A 19,594-nucleotide genomic window follows, 5' to 3' on the forward strand; every position below is an offset into this window, starting at 1 on the left:
AACTTGTTCTGAATAACCAAAAGGCTCAGGATGTTGATATTTAGTTAGTAGCATATGCTGGGATCAAGGACTACTATGTTTGTTAAAGTGAATGACTTTGACTTATATTCAAGGTCACAGGGGTCAAATTTGTTTAAAATCTTTAAACAACCTCTTATGAATAACCATGGGTCCCAGGATGTTTATACTTTGCAAGTTGCATCCTGAGATGAAAGCCTATATAATGTGTTCAACATAATGACTTTGTTCGACTTTCAATCACAGTGGTGAAATGTTAAAAAAAAAAATGACCGGGTCTTTTGAACGAATTTTAATCATAAATACTGGTATTTTGCCTGTAGCTTTATTTTAGATCACTTTTAAGGTTACAAGCGTGAGTTTTATACCAGGTGAGCGATGCAGGCCCATTGGGCCTCTTGTTGCATTTATGTTATAGTTTCACTGAAAGTAGAAGTGCTAGACCAACCAAACTTGGACCATAGATGCATCTTAGGTAGTACATCTCGGCCCATGCATCAAATGCTGGATGCGGCCTACCTTTCATGGTCTATTACCTTTGTCATCTCCATCAACATTGAGTTTTTGGGTTTAAGTTAGTTTCTCTGAAACTATAAGTGCTAGACCAACCAAACTTGACATGCGCATTGTTGGTCAAAGCAGGGCACAGGCGAGACACATCAATCCGAATTGCTTGTTTAATGTTGTTTTGCTTGATTTTGCAGATAACCTTTTTGAACCCATCATTATCCAGAAAACCTAAACTACAAAGACAGAGAAAGATCTTTCCAAAACACAAAGGTGAGTTTGCTGGTTAATCTAGCATATAGGAAATGTCTACTCTGCCTCCGATCACACTACCATCAATGCTCTTCAAAGGTCTCTCTTTAATATGTCAAATCAAGATAACAAAATACAGGTCTTGGGCAGATAAAGGCTGTAAAAATGTCTTTCAAACATATGGCACACGCTTGTAATACTTTTGACTTACGTGAAATAATCTGTATTTAAATCTGGGTATGCAGAGACAAACTGCATCCTACCTATTTATTGATCAGAAAAAAGACGTGCAGAAATGTTTTCAAAACAATTAACCGTTTCAACACTGTAAACCATAATGGACTCATCCATATCAATGCATGGTAGAGTCTACTAAAGTTACATAGGGGTGAAAGGGTTAATACTAGGAGGGATCTCCCTGGCTCTTTGGTAAGCCCTGTGTTTGGTACAATTTCCTGTAATACTGACTCTTTTTTTTTCTGCAACATTACCGGGAGTTATTTAAGAAAGTCCTTACTACCTAAAAAGTCCTGCAACCAATAATTGTGTTGGTATAAACACAGAACAAATAACATCCTATTTTCACTTTTCAAGGACTGGATGCAGTTAAACAAGAGGTTGGACTCTTATTTATGAACAAAATATATAGGTACTACAGAGATATACAGTGCCGTCATAATGGTGTGCAATTTTCAGAATGAATTACTCATTTTTCAAGTCATTACATAACTGAAGTATATATTTACATTGAGTGTGGAATATTTTGTTGAGCTCATTTGAATATGACATTATAATTTGGAAATTCAATTTTTTTTCCAGATAATAATATGATGAGCAAGTATATCCATGTTATCTTGTATATTTTTCTGATGTATAGTAATGTACTTATATCTTTGAGTCTACAGAAAACTTAACCCATTTTTTTCCCCGCCTTTTTAGGCTACACTCTCACTAACGATTTTCTCCATTGTCATACTCTTACAGTTACCGGAAATTTATTAATTCACGAATTAATGTTAATGAAATAATTTTAATCGGCAACTATTATGATGTACAGAAAAATGTAGTGAAACACGACTAGCAGGATGATTTAATTTCTCACAGATAATATCATATGCGAGTACTGGAAATCACTGAAATTTGGAGGCATAGAACTTACATTGAAATGTAGTTGGAAATATTTTTGTTGCAAAAATAATTCAATAACCTTTAGATACCATATCAATTTAACATTACCAAATTCAAAACTTCAATATTCAAGTGATTTACAGTATTCTAATGTTATGTAAAATGGCGAATAAAAAGAGAAATGGTCAAATATTTGTTTATTTTACAAACTAAGAATTGTACGAGTACAGAAAATTAAGGTAACAGAGGCAATATGTGATAAATGTCGCAGGATTTGTTTGTCATCGTTATAAAAACCTGAATTTATCTTAACATGATCCCAAATTATTCCTGTAATCAGAATTCAGTCCTTCCTGGAATTTCATTAGCATTACAAGTAATGATCATACGTTTGAATTAAACAGATTACTACCTTAATCAGATTTCTACTTTGCTTGTCAGTCCTTACTGCTGCGGCACGAATCGTAGCCAAAGACAAACGCCCTGGCCGATCTGTAGACAGATGTCGTGTATATCCTAGAGAAACCTGATGTATTATCTACAGTAGTAAATCTACAGAATCAAAAACTGGACAAATAAATGTAGACTCGCTGTGAAATGCTTGCCTGAATGCTAATGCAATGACCTGTCATTCGACTCATAATGACGCCTCAAACCTATTTGTAAGAATACAGCATTTCCAGTTCTACCAGGAGCTGCGCTAACCAACCAAAATTGGATGTGATTGTTGATTTTTTTTTCTCCATCTGGTTAAGAAGCTCTTTTCCTGGTGTTGAGGGTGGAAGGGTTAAGGTGTTTCTATTATAATCCTTCTACTGATGGTAGCAAAGTTTTATCTCCTAGGGTAGAATCATATTACCTGGTTGTATACAACAGTTACTGCAAGCTCTGGTTATGTGTGTTGGTCTACAGACAGAGGGTCTTGGTAATCTGGTGTCTCCATACATATAGGTCGAGTGTAGATGATCTACGAGAACACAATCATTAACATATTGTGAAACTTTGACTAATGAGATTGGTTTTACTTTTAGTGTTTAATTCATTAATTTCTTTGATGGAACAACTTACTGAATTTATGTTGATGTGTCTGAAATGAATTTGATCAAGTCTGACGAAAAATTTCATTAAAATGGCATACTATATGTTTAAAAGTTACTGTGTAGCAATAAAGGTTATTTTTCTTCGAAAGTTGATTAGTCAGCCTTCACAGTGCTTGTCATTAGGTCCAATACTCCTCACTCATTACGCTGGTATACAGAACAAGACCATTTAACCAGTATAATAAACAATATAATAAACAATATCACAAGGTGTATAATCCAGGTTTACCCGCATAATACAATTAATGTTAAATTCATTATAAAAAATCATGTCTTTTGTCTAACTTCATAATGATGCCAGTCTTTTAATATTTATGAGGTAATGTGTTTGTCATCATCAGACATGAATTAAACAAATAATTTTCATTGAAATTTCAGGGAAGAATTTCCCACGACCGGGTCAGATGAATATCAACGTAGCCACGTGGGGACGATTAATGAAGAGAGCTTTACCCATTCCAACCCAGTGTTCAGATAACTCCAATGTCCTCAGTCCTCCGGGGCCCATCGCCTCTCCAGGTAGGTCATGGCACAGCCAGGTTAATTCTTGGACCTTTCAGTTCTCCAGGTAGGTAACGACATAGCCAGGTGAACTCTCAGATCTATCAGTTCTCCAGGTAGGTAATGGCACAGCCAGGTGAATTCTCAGATCTATCAGTTCTCCAGGTAGGTAATGACATAGCCAGATGAATTCTCAGATCTATCAGTTCTCCAGGTAGGTAATGGCGTAGCCAGGTGAACTCAAGGGCCTTTCACGGCTACAGGTAGATAAAGATTATGGTCAGGGAAAGCAAATTTAAACATTATGTTTTAAAATATGAAGTCATTATTATATTCAGAAATTTTGTTGTACTTTCCAGGTATAGTTTCCTCAGACCGAGGGCCACCTATTCATCAGATAAACTTTGAGCCATTGTCCCCTGAGGACCGACCCCTAAGACTACCAGAGAAATCTCCTTCCCCAGTGTCCCCGACCAGGGACATCCCCACCCCACAATATGCAACACCCCCACAGCAGCAACAGAAAGATATCCAGGTAAGGCCTGTTTACGGGATTGTCAGCAAGGATATCAAATGTCTTAACAGAAAATATACTGCATACCAGGATTTTTTTACCTTTTCAGAGGGCGAATAATATATCATTACAGCAAGCATTTGTAAACATCATAATATACATAGAAATTAAATGTGAAAGGCAAATTTGATATTGGGTAAACATGGATTTTACGGTCGAAGGGCGAAAATGTTCCAGGATATTTATAGTATATGATTCTGGTTTCATTTGTTTGATTAAGCTACCTGTAGCATTGTTTTGTTGGAATTTAGGTATGTAATTGTGAGTATTATAAAATGATTATGTTACATGAATGGGAGGAAAAGGACCTATTCTACATACATCTGATCTATCATTGCTGTTGAACATATGTGTATTATTCATCGAAGTATGTGTCATGGAAGATTCTTGTTGATTTAGGATCTAATAGTGCAGCAGTATTAAGTAGTATTACAGATACTTTACAGTTCTGTAACCTCATATAACAACACTGACATTCAGATTGCACTCCTAATAGATGAGCAATTTCTGTTGAGACCATTACCCTGGTGTGGTGATCAAATGTCCATGACTTGTGATGTAACAATCATAATTTTGGAGATCTCTAGATTGGCTGGACAATACTATGTGTGTGTGTGTGTGTTTCAAATGATCCACAAACTTACTTAAAAGTAAAAATTTACAGTCTGTGAAGAGGTATGATCTGATTATCATGTAACAGATTACAGACAGATCATCCTAACATGCGTTATTTCATTTGTTTGAAAACTCTGAACACAGGGCTTTCAGTTGACCCGTAACATTTAGCAATTTCAGAAGTCATACAACATTTTGCTTAATTTTGGAGAGTCAAAACTCATGTTCAGGTGTCAAAAACTTGCTCTAAAGGGTCTATTGAAATCCCTGTAACAGCATGAAGTTTAACGCACAGGGGCTCGGGTTCTGGAATATAATATAATGTTATTTGTTTCCGTACCACTTTTTTGATGGAAACTATTTGCCAAATGGTTTCTTTACAATAAATAACAATTACTCCACCCCTTTCGTCAATTCCAGGAACAGATTTAACATCATAACCAGATGATTTATTAGTATAAGGGGGTGTGATGCGTAAACAAATAATTTTACATATATTCCAGAACCCGAGCACCTGTGCTTTAATGCTCAAATATATCACTTAAACATGAATAGATTTCTCTAAAAATCTTCTTAAATCTTAAACTTTGTTTTTCAGGAGGCTTTATCATCGTTTAATTTCCTTCCCGAAGATAACCCAGCCAATGTGATAAACCTGGATGGGGATGCGTCGGAGTCCAGTCAGCCCCAGAGGGTGCCCTCCTATCGTAGCTCACAGCCGCCCCCTCCCCTCCCAGACGCCCCTCCACCTCAAGTACTGCAGGAAACGCCCAAGAAACCTTCTGTTAAAAAAATGGCCCCTGTGCCAGAGCCCGAGTAAGTGTTCATTTGACTGTGTACAGTAGACCTGGCTTATCCTGACAAGTCGGGTTTATTGAAATATGTCTTGAACAATACTGTATTGGATTAATAGAATTGTCACTCAAAAGTAAATCATTTTCTTAATAAGCATCTGGAAGTGTACTTTTCAGATGATCAAATGCTATTTAAAGAGGTTCCGCTATAAACTTCATATAAAATATTACTGGCCGGCCATATTGTCACTGCACCAACTAGTTTGTCTGTACTGTTTAAATAACGTGAAATTTTAAACTACAAAGGAGGCTGCATAGGTTGCTATGATGTAGCATGGTAAAATAGAGAATTTAGTTAAAACCTGAAATTCCAATTGAACCAGGACTGGATGGGAGTTATATACTGGGAAAAGTTAATATGTTGTTATGATGTGGACATGAGGCTCTGCAGAGTGACATTTTACTGGAGTCATTGGAATAAAATCAACCGTAGCATATCACGAAAATGTCTTGTTTTATCTTCGCAGCTTCTCCAACCAGTATTGTAGATTTGATGACTTCCGGCCGATAAGTGTCCTTGGCAGAGGTCATTTTGGAAAGGTACGATAAAATCTGCTCTTTCAGTGAGGACAGTTACTCACAGAAACTTCATATATATATTTATTATGGCCATAATGTGTATCCCATAGTGCTCATATTTCTGTACCAAAAAGGACAAGGTCAAAGTTTCAAATCATTGTAAAGCTCGACCGGACTTTATCTCCTAAATGGCTGAATGTTTCTGTAAGAAGGAAACTGTTGTGTAACAAGGTTGTATATTTTTAAAGTCAAGGGTCAAAGTTCAGATCATAGTTCTGTTTCTAAAGGGTCAAAGTTCAGATCATAGTTCTGTTTCTAAAGGGTCAAAGTTCAGATCATAGTTCTGTTTCTCAGCCCTCTGATTTGGCTCACTTTCACATTTCCTTAAGTAAATAGTAGAAGTGGCTGGTATGTATATCTGACAGGTTTAAATGGAAAAGTTTCAGTAAACTGTACTACACAATGTCTATGTCTATGTTTCCTTTTACAGGTGATATTAGCTGAATATAAACATTCAAATGAGTACTTTGCTCTGAAAGCTTTAAAGAAAGGTGAAATCATGGCACGGGACGAAGTGGAAAGTTTGATGTCGGAGAAACGTATTTTTGAGGTCATCAATGCCATGAGGCATCCTTTGCTGGTTAATTTATTTGCGTGCTTTCAAACTGAGGTAAGTTGTTTAGAACATATAGTTTTAAACATGTATGTCTGATAAAAACCAGAAGAATAGAAGTTTTCATTCATATATATATATATATAGTTGATGATGATTATATAAATGAATGCCATCTGTTTTATAAAGATCAAATTTAAAATGTAAAAAGTATTCTGCAGGCATATAATTATACTGTCTTAGTGTTGTTTAACTCCGGCATTATATCATGCAGAGACCATGGTTCCTCAACAGAAAAACATCATGGATTTAGTACATCATTTATAACTGCCAAAGATTACTGACAGCAGCCATGTTTTTGATCAGTAAAGAGCATCTGTAAGATGTGTCTAAGTGGTAAAAGATAGAAATATGCATAGGAACTCGAGTTACTGAGGGTTATGAACCAGGGCCATTTTCATTTATCGTAGTCCAAACGGTTGAACCAGGTGGACCAGAGTTGTTGTTTAAGAAATAAGGTTGGACCCAGTAATCTGATGCTACTCTCAGGCGAGCCTTGACAATGCCTTGCAAGGCCTGCATAGACATTTGCAGGTCCGCCAGGATTTATACCCGAAAATGTTACATTTTAGCAAAACTGTTCAGCTCAAAAGAAATCTTTCGGGATGAGTTTGATGGTCTCATCTGAAATACAAATGAAAATCCAAATTTAAGATCCTTTTGTCACAGGATCAATAATGTATAACAAAAATATTGTTCTGACCATTATCAGATCTTGCGTGTCATTAATGTGTCCTTCACTGAACATCGCCCATAACACATCTATACAACAAGGAGTAACTAGAGTAGAAACACACTATGATGTTACACACCTATGATTTACAGGACCATGTGATATTTGTGATGGAGTATGCGTGTGGTGGAGATCTCATGATGCATATCCACAGTGACGTTTTCACCGAGCCCCGTACTGTCTTCTACGCTGGTTGTGTCGTCCTAGGTCTGCAATACTTACATGAGCATAATATAGTGTACAGGTAAGTGGTTCAAGCAAAAACATATCTATATGGCTTTATATTTCATGGGAAGTTGCCTATTAAGTGATCTGGGAAAATAGTCTACTGTTGTATAATGGTCCTTTTGGTAAGGGTACCATCCAATAGAAGACTTATAAAACTGATCTCAGGAGAACAGGTCTTTATAGGTTTAATACATCACCATGTGTTAGAAGATTTAAAATGAAATATGAATATACATTTATTGAAGAAAATCTGATATATTATCAGCAACAAGTGATTAACAATTTCACAATAATATTAGTTGATGGTTATTTTGTAATACAGCATATTTTTTGTATAGTTTCACACCTTTGCTATCCCTTGATTAAAATCCTAGTGTCATCAGTTGGAAATTTATTAGACTTATTTGAAAACTAAAACAACTTTACTGAAAAAACCTTTTAAAAAGTTGAATCCCAAGAGATTTAGAAAATCAAAGGAAGTTGTTTGTTAGCGGCTGTGCATTTGATTGCTACAGTGACTTTGTACTGGTATTGAAGACTAGCAAAAAGTCCCTGTAGCCATTGAATCAAGAACCTAAATGAAAAAAAGCAGTGCATATGTCTTGTACATCAAATTTTCAACTTAAGTTTCTCTTTTTTGCCAAATTTTCCTATTTCAGCTTTACCACTCTCTGAACCATAGGATATCATTCCAGCATAACTGTCCACTGAGCCAAATAGTCCTATTTCAACATGTTAAATGTTGTGACAATTTCCAGACTTCTGTTAGAATGACTTTAGCTTACAAACTCCAATCCTTACCTTACACATTGATCCACCAAAATTTGAAATACCAATAAAACCAAATTATATTATCCACCACTATTTATCAAAACCATAAAAAAACAAGCCTTAAAACAATGGGTTTTTTGTATTTCAGGGAGTCATAGCTAGACTTTAAACAATGTGTTTTTGTATTTCAGGGACTTAAAGCTAGATAACTTACTGTTGGACCAGGATGGCTACCTGAAAATTGCCGACTTTGGCTTGTGTAAGGAGGGTATGGCGTACGGGGACAGGACAAGTACATTTTGTGGTACACCCGAGTTCCTCGCCCCAGAAGTGCTCACCGAAACCTCCTACACACGCTCTGTCGACTGGTGGGGGCTAGGTGTCCTCATATTCGAAATGCTGGTCGGGGAGGTAAGTTCTTTTGGTTGTTTAAACCAGGACCTTTAGTGGAAGGCCTGATTATTAAGACAACAAGTTGAATATTTCATGTTGGGCATTTTCAATATTCTGAATTAACATGAAGAGTCTAAAACTATTACCTGAAGAAAACAGATGTAACATAAAGGTTATTAATTAATTTAATACTGAATTTTAGGGGGAAATGTTTCCGAAAATGAGCAAATGAATTTTAAAAACTTTGCTTGATTGTAATGCTGTATTTTTAATTTATTCAATCCTGAAAAGATAATTGTTCAAACGGGATCAAGTAGAACTGATCTTAATGAAAGCAAAACACACCCTTGATGCAGTCTTACTGTAGAACTTTAACCTATTGAAGTTCAGCTTTTTTTAACTATGGTGCATGTCTCTGTATGGCATTGGGCTAGGATAAAATGTAAGAGGTTATAAAATCGACACTTTTATCAGGTATTCACCATACCAAGGTAATACGTCATCTCAAATTGATGTTAGTATCAATAATAGTATTCAGGAGACCGCCTAACGTTTTGTCACACTGACAAATGACATTATTTTTCATTTTTTTCTGCTTGCACAGTCACCATTCCCGGGAGACGATGAAGAGGAGGTTTTTGACAGCATTGTCAATGAGGAGGTCCGCTACCCAAGGTTCTTGTCAACAGAGGCCATCGCAATAATGAGGAGGGTAGGTTTTCGATTTCCTGTGACAGGGAGAGCGTTTTCACAGATATCTGCTTACCAGGTATACGGTGTAGAGAAAACATTTATATATGTTGTGTAGTGTATAGCATTGACTATTTAAAGTGAATTCTAGAGATGCATCATATTTCATAATTTGGATCAAGGAAAATGTGTGTTAAAGTATAGGACATAATAACAAATATCAGTGAAATGCTATATTTATAAGCCAAATGTGACTTCAGTTTGTGAACGTGCATAATTTCTGTTAATGTATTCTAGATAATTCATTGAAATTATTGTAGTTACTGCGGAGGAACCCAGATAGGAGATTAGGATCTAGTGAACGAGATGCAGAGGATGTCAAGAAACAGGCTTTCTTCAGGGTACGTATATCACATCTCTTGTAAATCAAAAATTTTCGCAATCAATTTATTTTCACTTTTATCAAATGAAATAAGAAATGAAAATTTACTATCATGGATGTATCCTGAAGTAAAATTTTGGGGAAAATGCATTATAAAAAAAAAAAGGAATTGAAGCTGCAAATATGAAACACAAACTGCTATTTTCTTCTTGACAGAACTTGGTATGGGACGACTTGCTGATGAAGAAAGTCAAGGCCCCTTTTTCCCCTACAGTAGTAAGTATAGTACAGGATTTCTCCCTCAAATCATTCATAACTGTCACTTGGCTTATACAAGGACTACAAACTCATTCATATTTACGTCCTGCAAGCTGTATAGGTGCGACTGGCTATATTTGTATTTGTATATATGCAAGATGTCTTTGTCCCCGTGTGTGAGAATTGGACGTGAGCCACATATAGCACAGAGATCTATACCCTCCACAGCGTCCCATTATTAATAGCATCAACTGACACCTTACATTCATCTTCAGCAGTTAGTCAAACCACTAGACCTCCTTCTCTCAAAAGATTTATACCAAATTCTAGAACAACAGTTTAATGAATGAAGACGTATAGTCTAGTTGTTGTGAAATTTATCCTCAAGCTGTTGGATTTCGATATATTTCATTGTCGTTTATTGTGGTCATAATCATGGTTGTACATCTATACAGTACTATAATATCCTGATTTGTCTATTGTGGAGCTATGTCTTGTTTCTAATATTTTTTGGACACAATTTAACGTTATCAGTACCCTGTACATGAAGAGTTAAAAATACCATCAGAATAGAAATCATTTTGTTTTGGAATCCCGCTTCCTCTGTTTTGGTTTCTGTGCTGCAGTTGTCTCCCGTGCGTTTATTTGTCAGAGCATGCTGTCTTATATTCAATGTTGAAAGAAATTATTGCATTCTTTAAAAACACATTGTCATCATTGACAAAATAGGATGGTTGAAAGTTTCTGAATAAATGGAAGATGGGCATGCCACCTGGGGGTATACTTGACCTTGGAATAGATGTTTAATTTGTTAATTTTTAGTCGCTCAACTCAAGGCCTGTAAGCCTGGACCTAAAACACAAAGTACAACCAGACAGCGTTGTAAGTTCATCCGCATGGCGTGTCGAGTTTGTGGATATCCAAAACGTATTTGAGTTGTCTCCCTTGCAGTGTTTGTGTTTATCCCAATAACGTAAGCTGAGCGCTGTAGAACATCTAATATCCTTGTAATTTCCCCATGCACCATTTGAAAGGGTATACCTTTTGTGATGTTTAGCGAGGTCAAGGCCTAACTTGTGAATGGGTAGAATGATTCCGGCCTAGTTCAGATTCTGTTGTTAAGATTCGCATGGCATTGTGTATTGCAGATTTTTGCTCATGTATTAGAATATTTCTTGTTTTAGATGTAAGTTTATATTTGGGTATTTTGGAATGCAAGATTCCATGACCCTCCTCACTTATGCTGAGGAAATACTCCTCTGCAACTGTTTCATGAGATTGATTTTAGTGCAGAAACGTTTTCAGTGAAATCGTTAAGAATGCTTCCGATTTTATTTGAATAACAGCAATCATCAGTAACTTAATGCACCTCCTGTTCTGTAAGGAAATATTAGAACAGTAATTCCCTTAACAGTTCCTGTTATATAACTGGTAGATAAACATTGACTGTTGGTCCCACTTTTGTCACTGACTGGCTTTTGGTTATAACTCCATGAATACTCATTGTTACTCAACAAGATATACTCTCATTTCACTACTCCTGTCAAGTCATTCCAGGAAAACTTAAGAAAGTGTGATTTATATTTGATTTGAAACTTGTCCAATACGTATGACTACTTTAAAAAGTTGTCCATACACTGGTACATTAACTTTGTTGATGTTGATTAAGCACAGGGGTTTGTTTCTAAATGCGTTTCTATCAGATTTATCTGTTTTCCTGTGATAACTCAGATGACTGGTGTACATACATGAAGTTTAACTTGTGAAACTCGGTTGAATATTCATCCAGTAATATAACGATAAGCCAGTCCGCTTGACGTGTGTAACAGTAGGATGTTTGAGTCTAGTTGTCCCGAGTACCAGTCGTGATTAACACGTCGACATAGAAGTAAGGCAGCATGGTAGAATGTACTACTACCTCTCATGTAGACTTGGTTTATATCTAACAACGTGAGGACTCGTCATATCAAAATAGCTTTGCATACTTTTTCTCTATCGCTACTATTCAGTAAAATTTGTTCATTGATACAAAAAATCAACAGATCGTGTTTGTTATAGCTCTGTCGTATGATACACATGTTATCTCTGCCAACATTGTAATTATATTGGAAACAATCAGTTTGGTGTGTCCGTTACCTATTCTGGTATATAATGATCAGCCAATGATATATACAACTCCTAGGAAGTCATTGGTGACTTTGTTTAATATGTGAAAATAATTTCATGTGTAAAATATTATTGGTTACACATGGTAAGCATGATGATTGTTAATCAGTTTTGTTGGCTGAGCAGACGACCCGTACACCGTTTTAAATATTTTACATACAATGAAATTATTTTTCCTTCCATTTCAGAAACATTCAGAGGATGTAAGTAACTTTGATGATGAGTTCACTCAAGAGAAGGCCATTCTGACTCCAGCCAAGGAGCGATGCCCACTGAAGCACGAGGATCAGTTATTATTCGCAGACTTTAACTACATCGCAGACTGGTGCTGACACCTGTTCACCACAGCTCGGCTGGTGACAATAGTCCGTGGTTTAGTCTCGGTTTATGGGCTGGCCACACACATGCTGTCCACACTGAGTTTGCACATCGCTGGGCTTTAGAACACAATGCAGTCTATGCTGCCGTGAATCAGGCAGTGTAGCTGCTTTATCAGTGCACTGCTTGTCTGTACAAGTAAACACATATAGTTCTGTGATACAGACTCCTCGGCGTCGTCGTGTGTCTGTTTGGGTACAGCTAGGTAGTGCCTTACTTACTACCCGACCGGTGAACTGCTGTCAATGTGTCCCCCGCTACGTGCCCCGGCAGCACTGTCATCAACCAGCCCTATCGCGCTTACACTGGTGTAGTCGAGACTCGACGAGGACAATACGTGAATGCTTATATTGAAAATGTGGAGTACGCTGCACCCGTGACTCAGTGTTGTGTCTAACTGGGGACAAAGACTGTATCAGGAACTGATGGGCTGATCTGCATTCCTACAACAAACAATTATTGTGGTATTGAGGGTGGACTTTGGAGCCTTACAATATATATTATCCCTTTTGGTGTAGTTAAGTCCTTGTGGATGTAAAACACCGCTAACATATCCCGAGTGGAGTGGACAAAGACGACTAATCGTACGTGGAACTTGGCATTGCTAAGCAACTTGCTTCCGTTTGTTAACCACCAGTTCGCTGGGATTAATAATAGGGTCAAAATTTTAGTGATATGATGTATTAAGACTGAATGATTGGGTTTACAAAAAGTGACGATGATGATGTAGGACAAAATATACGTTATTATTGAACATTGTGTCCCTACAGGTGTAAAACTAACTGGTTCTTTGTCAATAGGTAAACATAAACATACCTATCCACGGCTTTAGCAGAATTAACACATTTTAAATCATTCAGATCTCCCTAGCTTTGTTAAATGGTATACTTGGGGATATTTGAATTCCGTTGTTGTGAGTTATTGGGTTTGTTCAATTTCGTTGCATTGAAATTTAACTATTGGCTTATATTTCATTTTTACTAATAACAAAAGATAAATTTACAAACATCTGAAATTAACTCTATTATATTTTCACTTGAAAACAAAGAAGTATGGAGGTTTATATCTGTAAGAAAACCTGCGATCATTGTGTGACGGATCGGTGACTGCTGCGTTATTATGTATCGTGCTGTTATTATCAGGCTTCTAGGAAGTCTGCGATTTCGGGCAATAAATGTGCTGCAAATTGGAGAGTGTCTTTCCTGTACTTTTGTGTGTGCGGATTTAACAAGATGGTTACGCTGTCGTCGGCGGTTGTGTACGTGTGTGTTAAGATGTAAGGTGTATGCGTCGGTATAGGAATGTCGCATAATGGCACTGCTTGGACATTACTTGACGTAAGTCTATGTAGTGTTGGCGTGAGTACATTGAGTGAACATTCGTTGTACACATTATATGTCCAAATTAATTTGAAAAGTTTTGAGTATGTCGTGCATGGTACAAATTGTATATGTACAAATAGATTTTTATTGCAAATTCTGTTGTGAACATTTGACCTCAACAATGAAGAATGATTAAACATGATCAGAATTTTCTGTCTGTGGTTGAAGTACTTTGCTGGAATGCTATAATGGTATATATCCAAACATTGTTTATTTGTAAGGAAGACAAAAGGCTGACTTGTACTTGATGTGTCCAGTCCACTGTTCCTATCAGGTCAAAACGTAGGATGTTTGCTTGTGAACAACTATACATGGTTTGATAACATTATACATCTCAAAAGATATTGTACCTGTTTTGGTATTGGTATTGGTATAGACTTGGTACTCGTGTGAAACAATTAAAGTAAAAACCTTGTTATACTGTCACCATTTGTCCAGAGAAAATTTGGCGTTATATAGGGATTTGGCGGTAAATAGAGGGAAATGTATAAAATAATTCTTTGTAAGAAAACCAGAAAAAAGGACATCAAAATATGTTGGTGGTACCCGAGATGGAAAATGGAACAATGGACATTATAACGAGTTTTTACAACAATTCTAGCTTTCGGCCATTGAGGAAGTAAGCCATGTTTTTTGTTACCGTATACTCAGGCTGTTATAATTTGTAATGATACATTTATGATATGTATTGATAACCTAGTGTGACAATCACAAGGAAGAATTGATTATGATGTCACAAACGTACAACATTGGCCAGACTGGTGGGGTTTTATATCCTCCCAGTGTTAATCTAAACAATATGTACAACATTGGCCAGACTGGTGGGGTTTTATATCCTCCCAGTGTTAATCTAAACAATATGTACAACATTGGCCAGGCTGGTGGGGTTTTATATCCTCCCAGTGTTAATCTAAACAATATGTACAACATTGGCCAGACTGGTGGGGTTTTCTATCTTCCCAGTGTAAATCTAAACAATATGTACAACATTGGCCAGACTGGTGGGGTTTTATGTCCTCCCAGTGTTAATCTAAACAATATGTGCAATTTTACATAATTTGCAATAAAAAGATGCTTAACTTTCTTGCTGTAGCTTTTTTTCATAGCAATCTTATGAAAGAGGAAAGATATTGAGGTATTTGTTTTTAAAACCATACTGAGAAAAATACTTAGCCCAATTTGTCAAAATATTCACTGTTCAAAAATCAAATGTTGAAAAAATATGATCAATTGAGTTATCTTTATGTGTAAATAATCTGTCGTTCATATTATTGGATCTACTTTAAATGTAACTGATTCAATACTTTATAACTGATTGAGTATAACAGCATGTCAAACTTAGGGAGACTGCCAGTGTTATTGCTAGTGTCTAGTAGGCCCTAATAGATCAACTATAGCAATAAGGCCAGGAGGGTCCACTCTAAACGGCATTGTAGATAGGGTTACAATGAAAACATGGTGTTTGAAATGTATTTCAGCATGATCAGTATAAGTTAACTGTTTTACTGGATAGAAATAAAAGCTTGATCGTGAACCGATTCATTACCTTGGAGGGTGAAAGATGCTGTCCGTTCAAATGTACAGAATTAAGGAGACAGACAATTGATCAACATGCTCTCGGAGGAATGGACGCCTGCTATATAATCTGTGATGAAACATATCTTCAGTTTTCCTGTAACATTCTCAGGACCTGTTTTTTTTGATTGTGTGAAGAAACTTTGTGATTAGTTGTAGCGTTGACAAATAGGACAGTGTTACTGTCAGATGTAAACTGTACGGTTGTTCTCGACACATTCAGGAATCACAAAAATACCATAAATTAGTATGCTGGTAAAAATGTGCACATAACTATGCATCTTATATCAAGTTAAATTAGCTGTGTATGCAATAAGTTTTTCAAATCATTTTGAAGGTAGTGCCATTTTTCAAAGTAAACTTGATTTTTCTTTTAGAAAGAAAATATGTAGCATGCATAATGTATTTGTAAAGTGCTGTTAATTTATTTTTTTGTACAATATTTTAAGCTGGTCCATCCAAAAAAGGTATTAGCTATAGACTGCTTCGTGCCCTTAGCAGGGTTCTTAATGCATTGTGATGGGAGATAACTCTGGTCGTGCAAGGGGATACATGTTATAGTCCATTCTTAACTCATTCACCCCTGAAAGTTCATAATAAACATTTCCAACCTTTGAATTGGAAGAGTTCAAATGTGTCTTCAGGGGTGAATGAGTTAATAATAATAATAAAAAAAATTCATCTGAAATTACAATTTTGCTATTTATTTTTTTATAGAATTATACAGCAATAATAACTAATATTATCCTGTAAGTTTCACATTTCATTGTATTTTAAAAGAAAGAGTAATTTGATATTAGTTCTGTTATTTTTTTATATCCTATTCTCATGCAATTACAAAACTTTGCTTGCATGTCCATCTATACCCATATGTAAAACGCACAAACAACTGGGTACAGTATTTGTGTAGTCAATAATCGTGGTCAGATGAGATATTCAAAATGACTTGCTGTCCACCTGTCCATAAGAAGCTACCTACCTTTGTACTATAACTAATACCCAGCAGTCTGTGAGAGAAGTTACTTTATATTACTACACATCGTGTCCAGCTGTCGGTCAGTAGTTAGGTATTGCAGGACTGTAAATGACTTGCTCACCATCTGTCCATACACACACCAAGATGTGCCAGATCTCATAGTTGTCCGTATTGTATGTATTTTTTGCAATAATTTTAAATGATTAATTGCTGAAATTAACAACTGAGGTTTGAATTTCTTGCCACGTTCCTGTCTCAGCACTTGTTTCCTTGCCCAAATCCGTTTTCTTTAGGTAGTACTGCAGTACTTGTACATTTATCATTTCCTATAGCGAGAACATTTGTGATTTGTGTGGATATGCTGTCAAATTGAGGAATGATGAGGATGTATTCATGAAGTGGTTGTTTTGCTTTTAGGTCGTAAATCAAGGTTGAATGATATTGAGCATGTTGCAGTGCGCTTTGTTGAATGTTTACGTTTTCCTTCCCAGCTATATGAGATTAAGTGAGAGAGTAAGTGATGAGCTTTGACACTTGACCACAAATACATGCACAGCTATGTACACGATGGACAATTAAAAGCTGACGAATGTTTTAGACATAGGTGGCTATAAACTATGTACATTGTTGACCCCCTACACTGTTGTTCTGGGAGTTTGCGCGGGAGTGTGTGTGAAGTATACAAGGCAGTGATTTATGAATTGTATAAAAAAAAAAGTCCGTGAAATTAATCCTAGATTGATTATAGTTACCTGCCAATCATTGAAGTAGTGGTGCTGAGATGTGATGGCAAGAAATTAAGTAACTTGTGGCATACCCTGCAGTGATCTGTATAACGTGCCTGTAGGGTTCACTCTAAACAAAAACACATTGCTCCTGTATGGGGAAGATTTTCTTTCTCGGCAGGCAGGACGTGTATAAAATCAAATTTTAATTGTACAGTATACAAGTACAAAGTATTGCTATGTTTGATGCCCAGTTTCCTGGATGCCTTTCCCCGTGACTTGCCCTGCAGTAGTATAAACTATGTTTGAGCAGTAGTGCTTGCCTGGTGTAGAACCACTGTCGCCATTCCAGCCTCGACATCTGTTCCACTACTATCAAGGAATTAACTGTTTAAGTATATTATTTATTTCAAACTGTACATTGAAAGATAATAACTTCCCTCCTCGCCTTTCCACCTCTTCTTACCATGTTGTAGAAAGATGAACAAATGATATACTCGCATTTCATTCACATTAATAAAAATGACATGAAATAAAGCTATCAATGGCGTTGTCTTATTATTGGGTTTCAGGAAGAGATGGATTGTGTTGGTTTACTTATGGTGAAGTACACGGAGGTCAAACATAACTTATAGTTCAACAGCTCGAGTAAAACCCGAACTTGATCCTCTGGCTCAACACTACAGTTATTGTCGGCCTACAGAGTAGGATATATATTTCCTTGTTTCTCCATCATTCTCCAGTCCTGTTCACTTTAAAACGACAGTGATCCGAGACGACCGCCTCTTCAAAAGATCAGTCACAGGGAAATATCTAAGATCTCAAATATGATAATTACAAATTACTTTGATGTTACTCTATATCAAGTGTGTAACATTCTCAGTAGGTTAATACTGCCCGACCCTAATGCTGTTGATTTCTCTATAAACAAATCAGAAGATAAACACAGGTTCCGGTGTTGGTATTACATTTTAATACATAAAGTTCTTGCATCCTAGTTACGCTATCATGTACAAATAAGTTTTCCACGAGACTAACTCCCCCAGAGTATAATACTGTAGACCATACGTCACACAGGGACATGGCACATGCTGTATAACTGAAAATATATACACGGTTGTCACAGTATAAAGTAGACATGTCCCTGTGAGCCGTCACTAGCGGCGAAAAATCATTAACAGAAATATGACGTGTCGAACTTAAAGCTCCGAATGTCATCGTAAAGAAACCCTGATACACTGACAAATGTTCAACCTTTATAACTTCCAGTTATTACAAAAATGGTATCTGACGGACTTCAATCTGAAGAACGTCGACCAACGTCCAATGTCAAAAAAAGAAACTTCATTACACAAAGAAAGGCCTTATTAAGAAATTCCATTACACTGAATGTCCTAATAAAGAAACTCCGCTACACTATGATGGGCCTTATAAAGAAACTCCATTACACTGAATGTCCTAATAAAGAAACTCCATTATACTTTGAATGGCCTTATAAAGAAACTCCATTACACTGTGAAAGGCCTTATATAGAAACTCCATTACACTTTGAAAGTCATTATAAGAATTTAATTATACTATGAATGTCCTTATAGAATCACCACTACACTATGAATGGACTTGTTAAGAAATTCATTACAATTTGAATGGCCTTATAAAGAAACTCCACTACACTATGACAGGCCTTATAAAGTAATTTAAATTTTCTCGATATATACTCGATGTTATGTCGCTAACTCCATACATTTCGCTACTCTTAAAGCTTTCCCGGTTCCTCGAAATCTTATTGCACCACATATATAACCCTGTTTGATCTCCTGAGCTTTACCATGTTTAAGCCCTCACCTACTAGGCTATGGTCATAAGGAGAATGGCGTTGTATTTGATTATAAAATGCAGTTTATGGTACACCTTCTCAGGAGGTTATGTCGTTTTAAAAAAAACGGCCATTTTCAATCATCAAAAGTCTTACTAGGGTTTTTTTATCGACTATTGTAGTATTACATAGCTTGCTGCCTGACTGATGGGATTTAAACTTTAAATATTTGCCGTGAAAAATTATAAGACGGAACAGCTGGCGTTCAGGAATTGTGTCCAACGCTTAGTCTATATTTAAACACACAACAAAAACATTGCTTCGTCCCAGCTTCTCCATGCATAACAAACAACAACATGTAATTATAGAGAGTTTAGTCT

The 19,594-nt window shown here is 36.4% G+C and overlaps 1 protein-coding gene across 2 annotated transcripts in view; it reads left to right on the forward strand.

Moving 5' to 3' along the window:
* LOC110467410 (serine/threonine-protein kinase N2-like) overlaps positions 1-15,337 on the forward strand; it is a 60,132-nt gene extending 44,795 nt beyond the window's left edge. For both annotated transcript variants that reach the window (XM_021524563.1, XM_021524562.1), the window contains 12 exons: positions 723-798; positions 3,384-3,524; positions 3,866-4,041; positions 5,294-5,511; positions 6,017-6,089; positions 6,559-6,738; positions 7,567-7,718; positions 8,665-8,884; positions 9,471-9,578; positions 9,877-9,957; positions 10,155-10,214; positions 12,551-15,337. In XM_021524563.1, the coding sequence (XP_021380238.1) occupies positions 723-798; positions 3,384-3,524; positions 3,866-4,041; positions 5,294-5,511; positions 6,017-6,089; positions 6,559-6,738; positions 7,567-7,718; positions 8,665-8,884; positions 9,471-9,578; positions 9,877-9,957; positions 10,155-10,214; positions 12,551-12,694 (1,629 nt within the window). In that variant the 3' untranslated portion in view covers positions 12,695-15,337. The remainder of the gene's footprint in view (positions 1-722; positions 799-3,383; positions 3,525-3,865; positions 4,042-5,293; positions 5,512-6,016; positions 6,090-6,558; positions 6,739-7,566; positions 7,719-8,664; positions 8,885-9,470; positions 9,579-9,876; positions 9,958-10,154; positions 10,215-12,550) is intronic.
* The last annotated feature ends 4,257 nt before the right edge of the window (positions 15,338-19,594 follow it).

The sequence above is a fragment of the Mizuhopecten yessoensis genome, unplaced genomic scaffold (assembly GCF_002113885.1).
Source record: "Mizuhopecten yessoensis strain PY_sf001 unplaced genomic scaffold, ASM211388v2 scaffold11173, whole genome shotgun sequence".
In the NCBI taxonomy this organism is placed as follows: domain Eukaryota; kingdom Metazoa; phylum Mollusca; class Bivalvia; order Pectinida; family Pectinidae; genus Mizuhopecten; species Mizuhopecten yessoensis.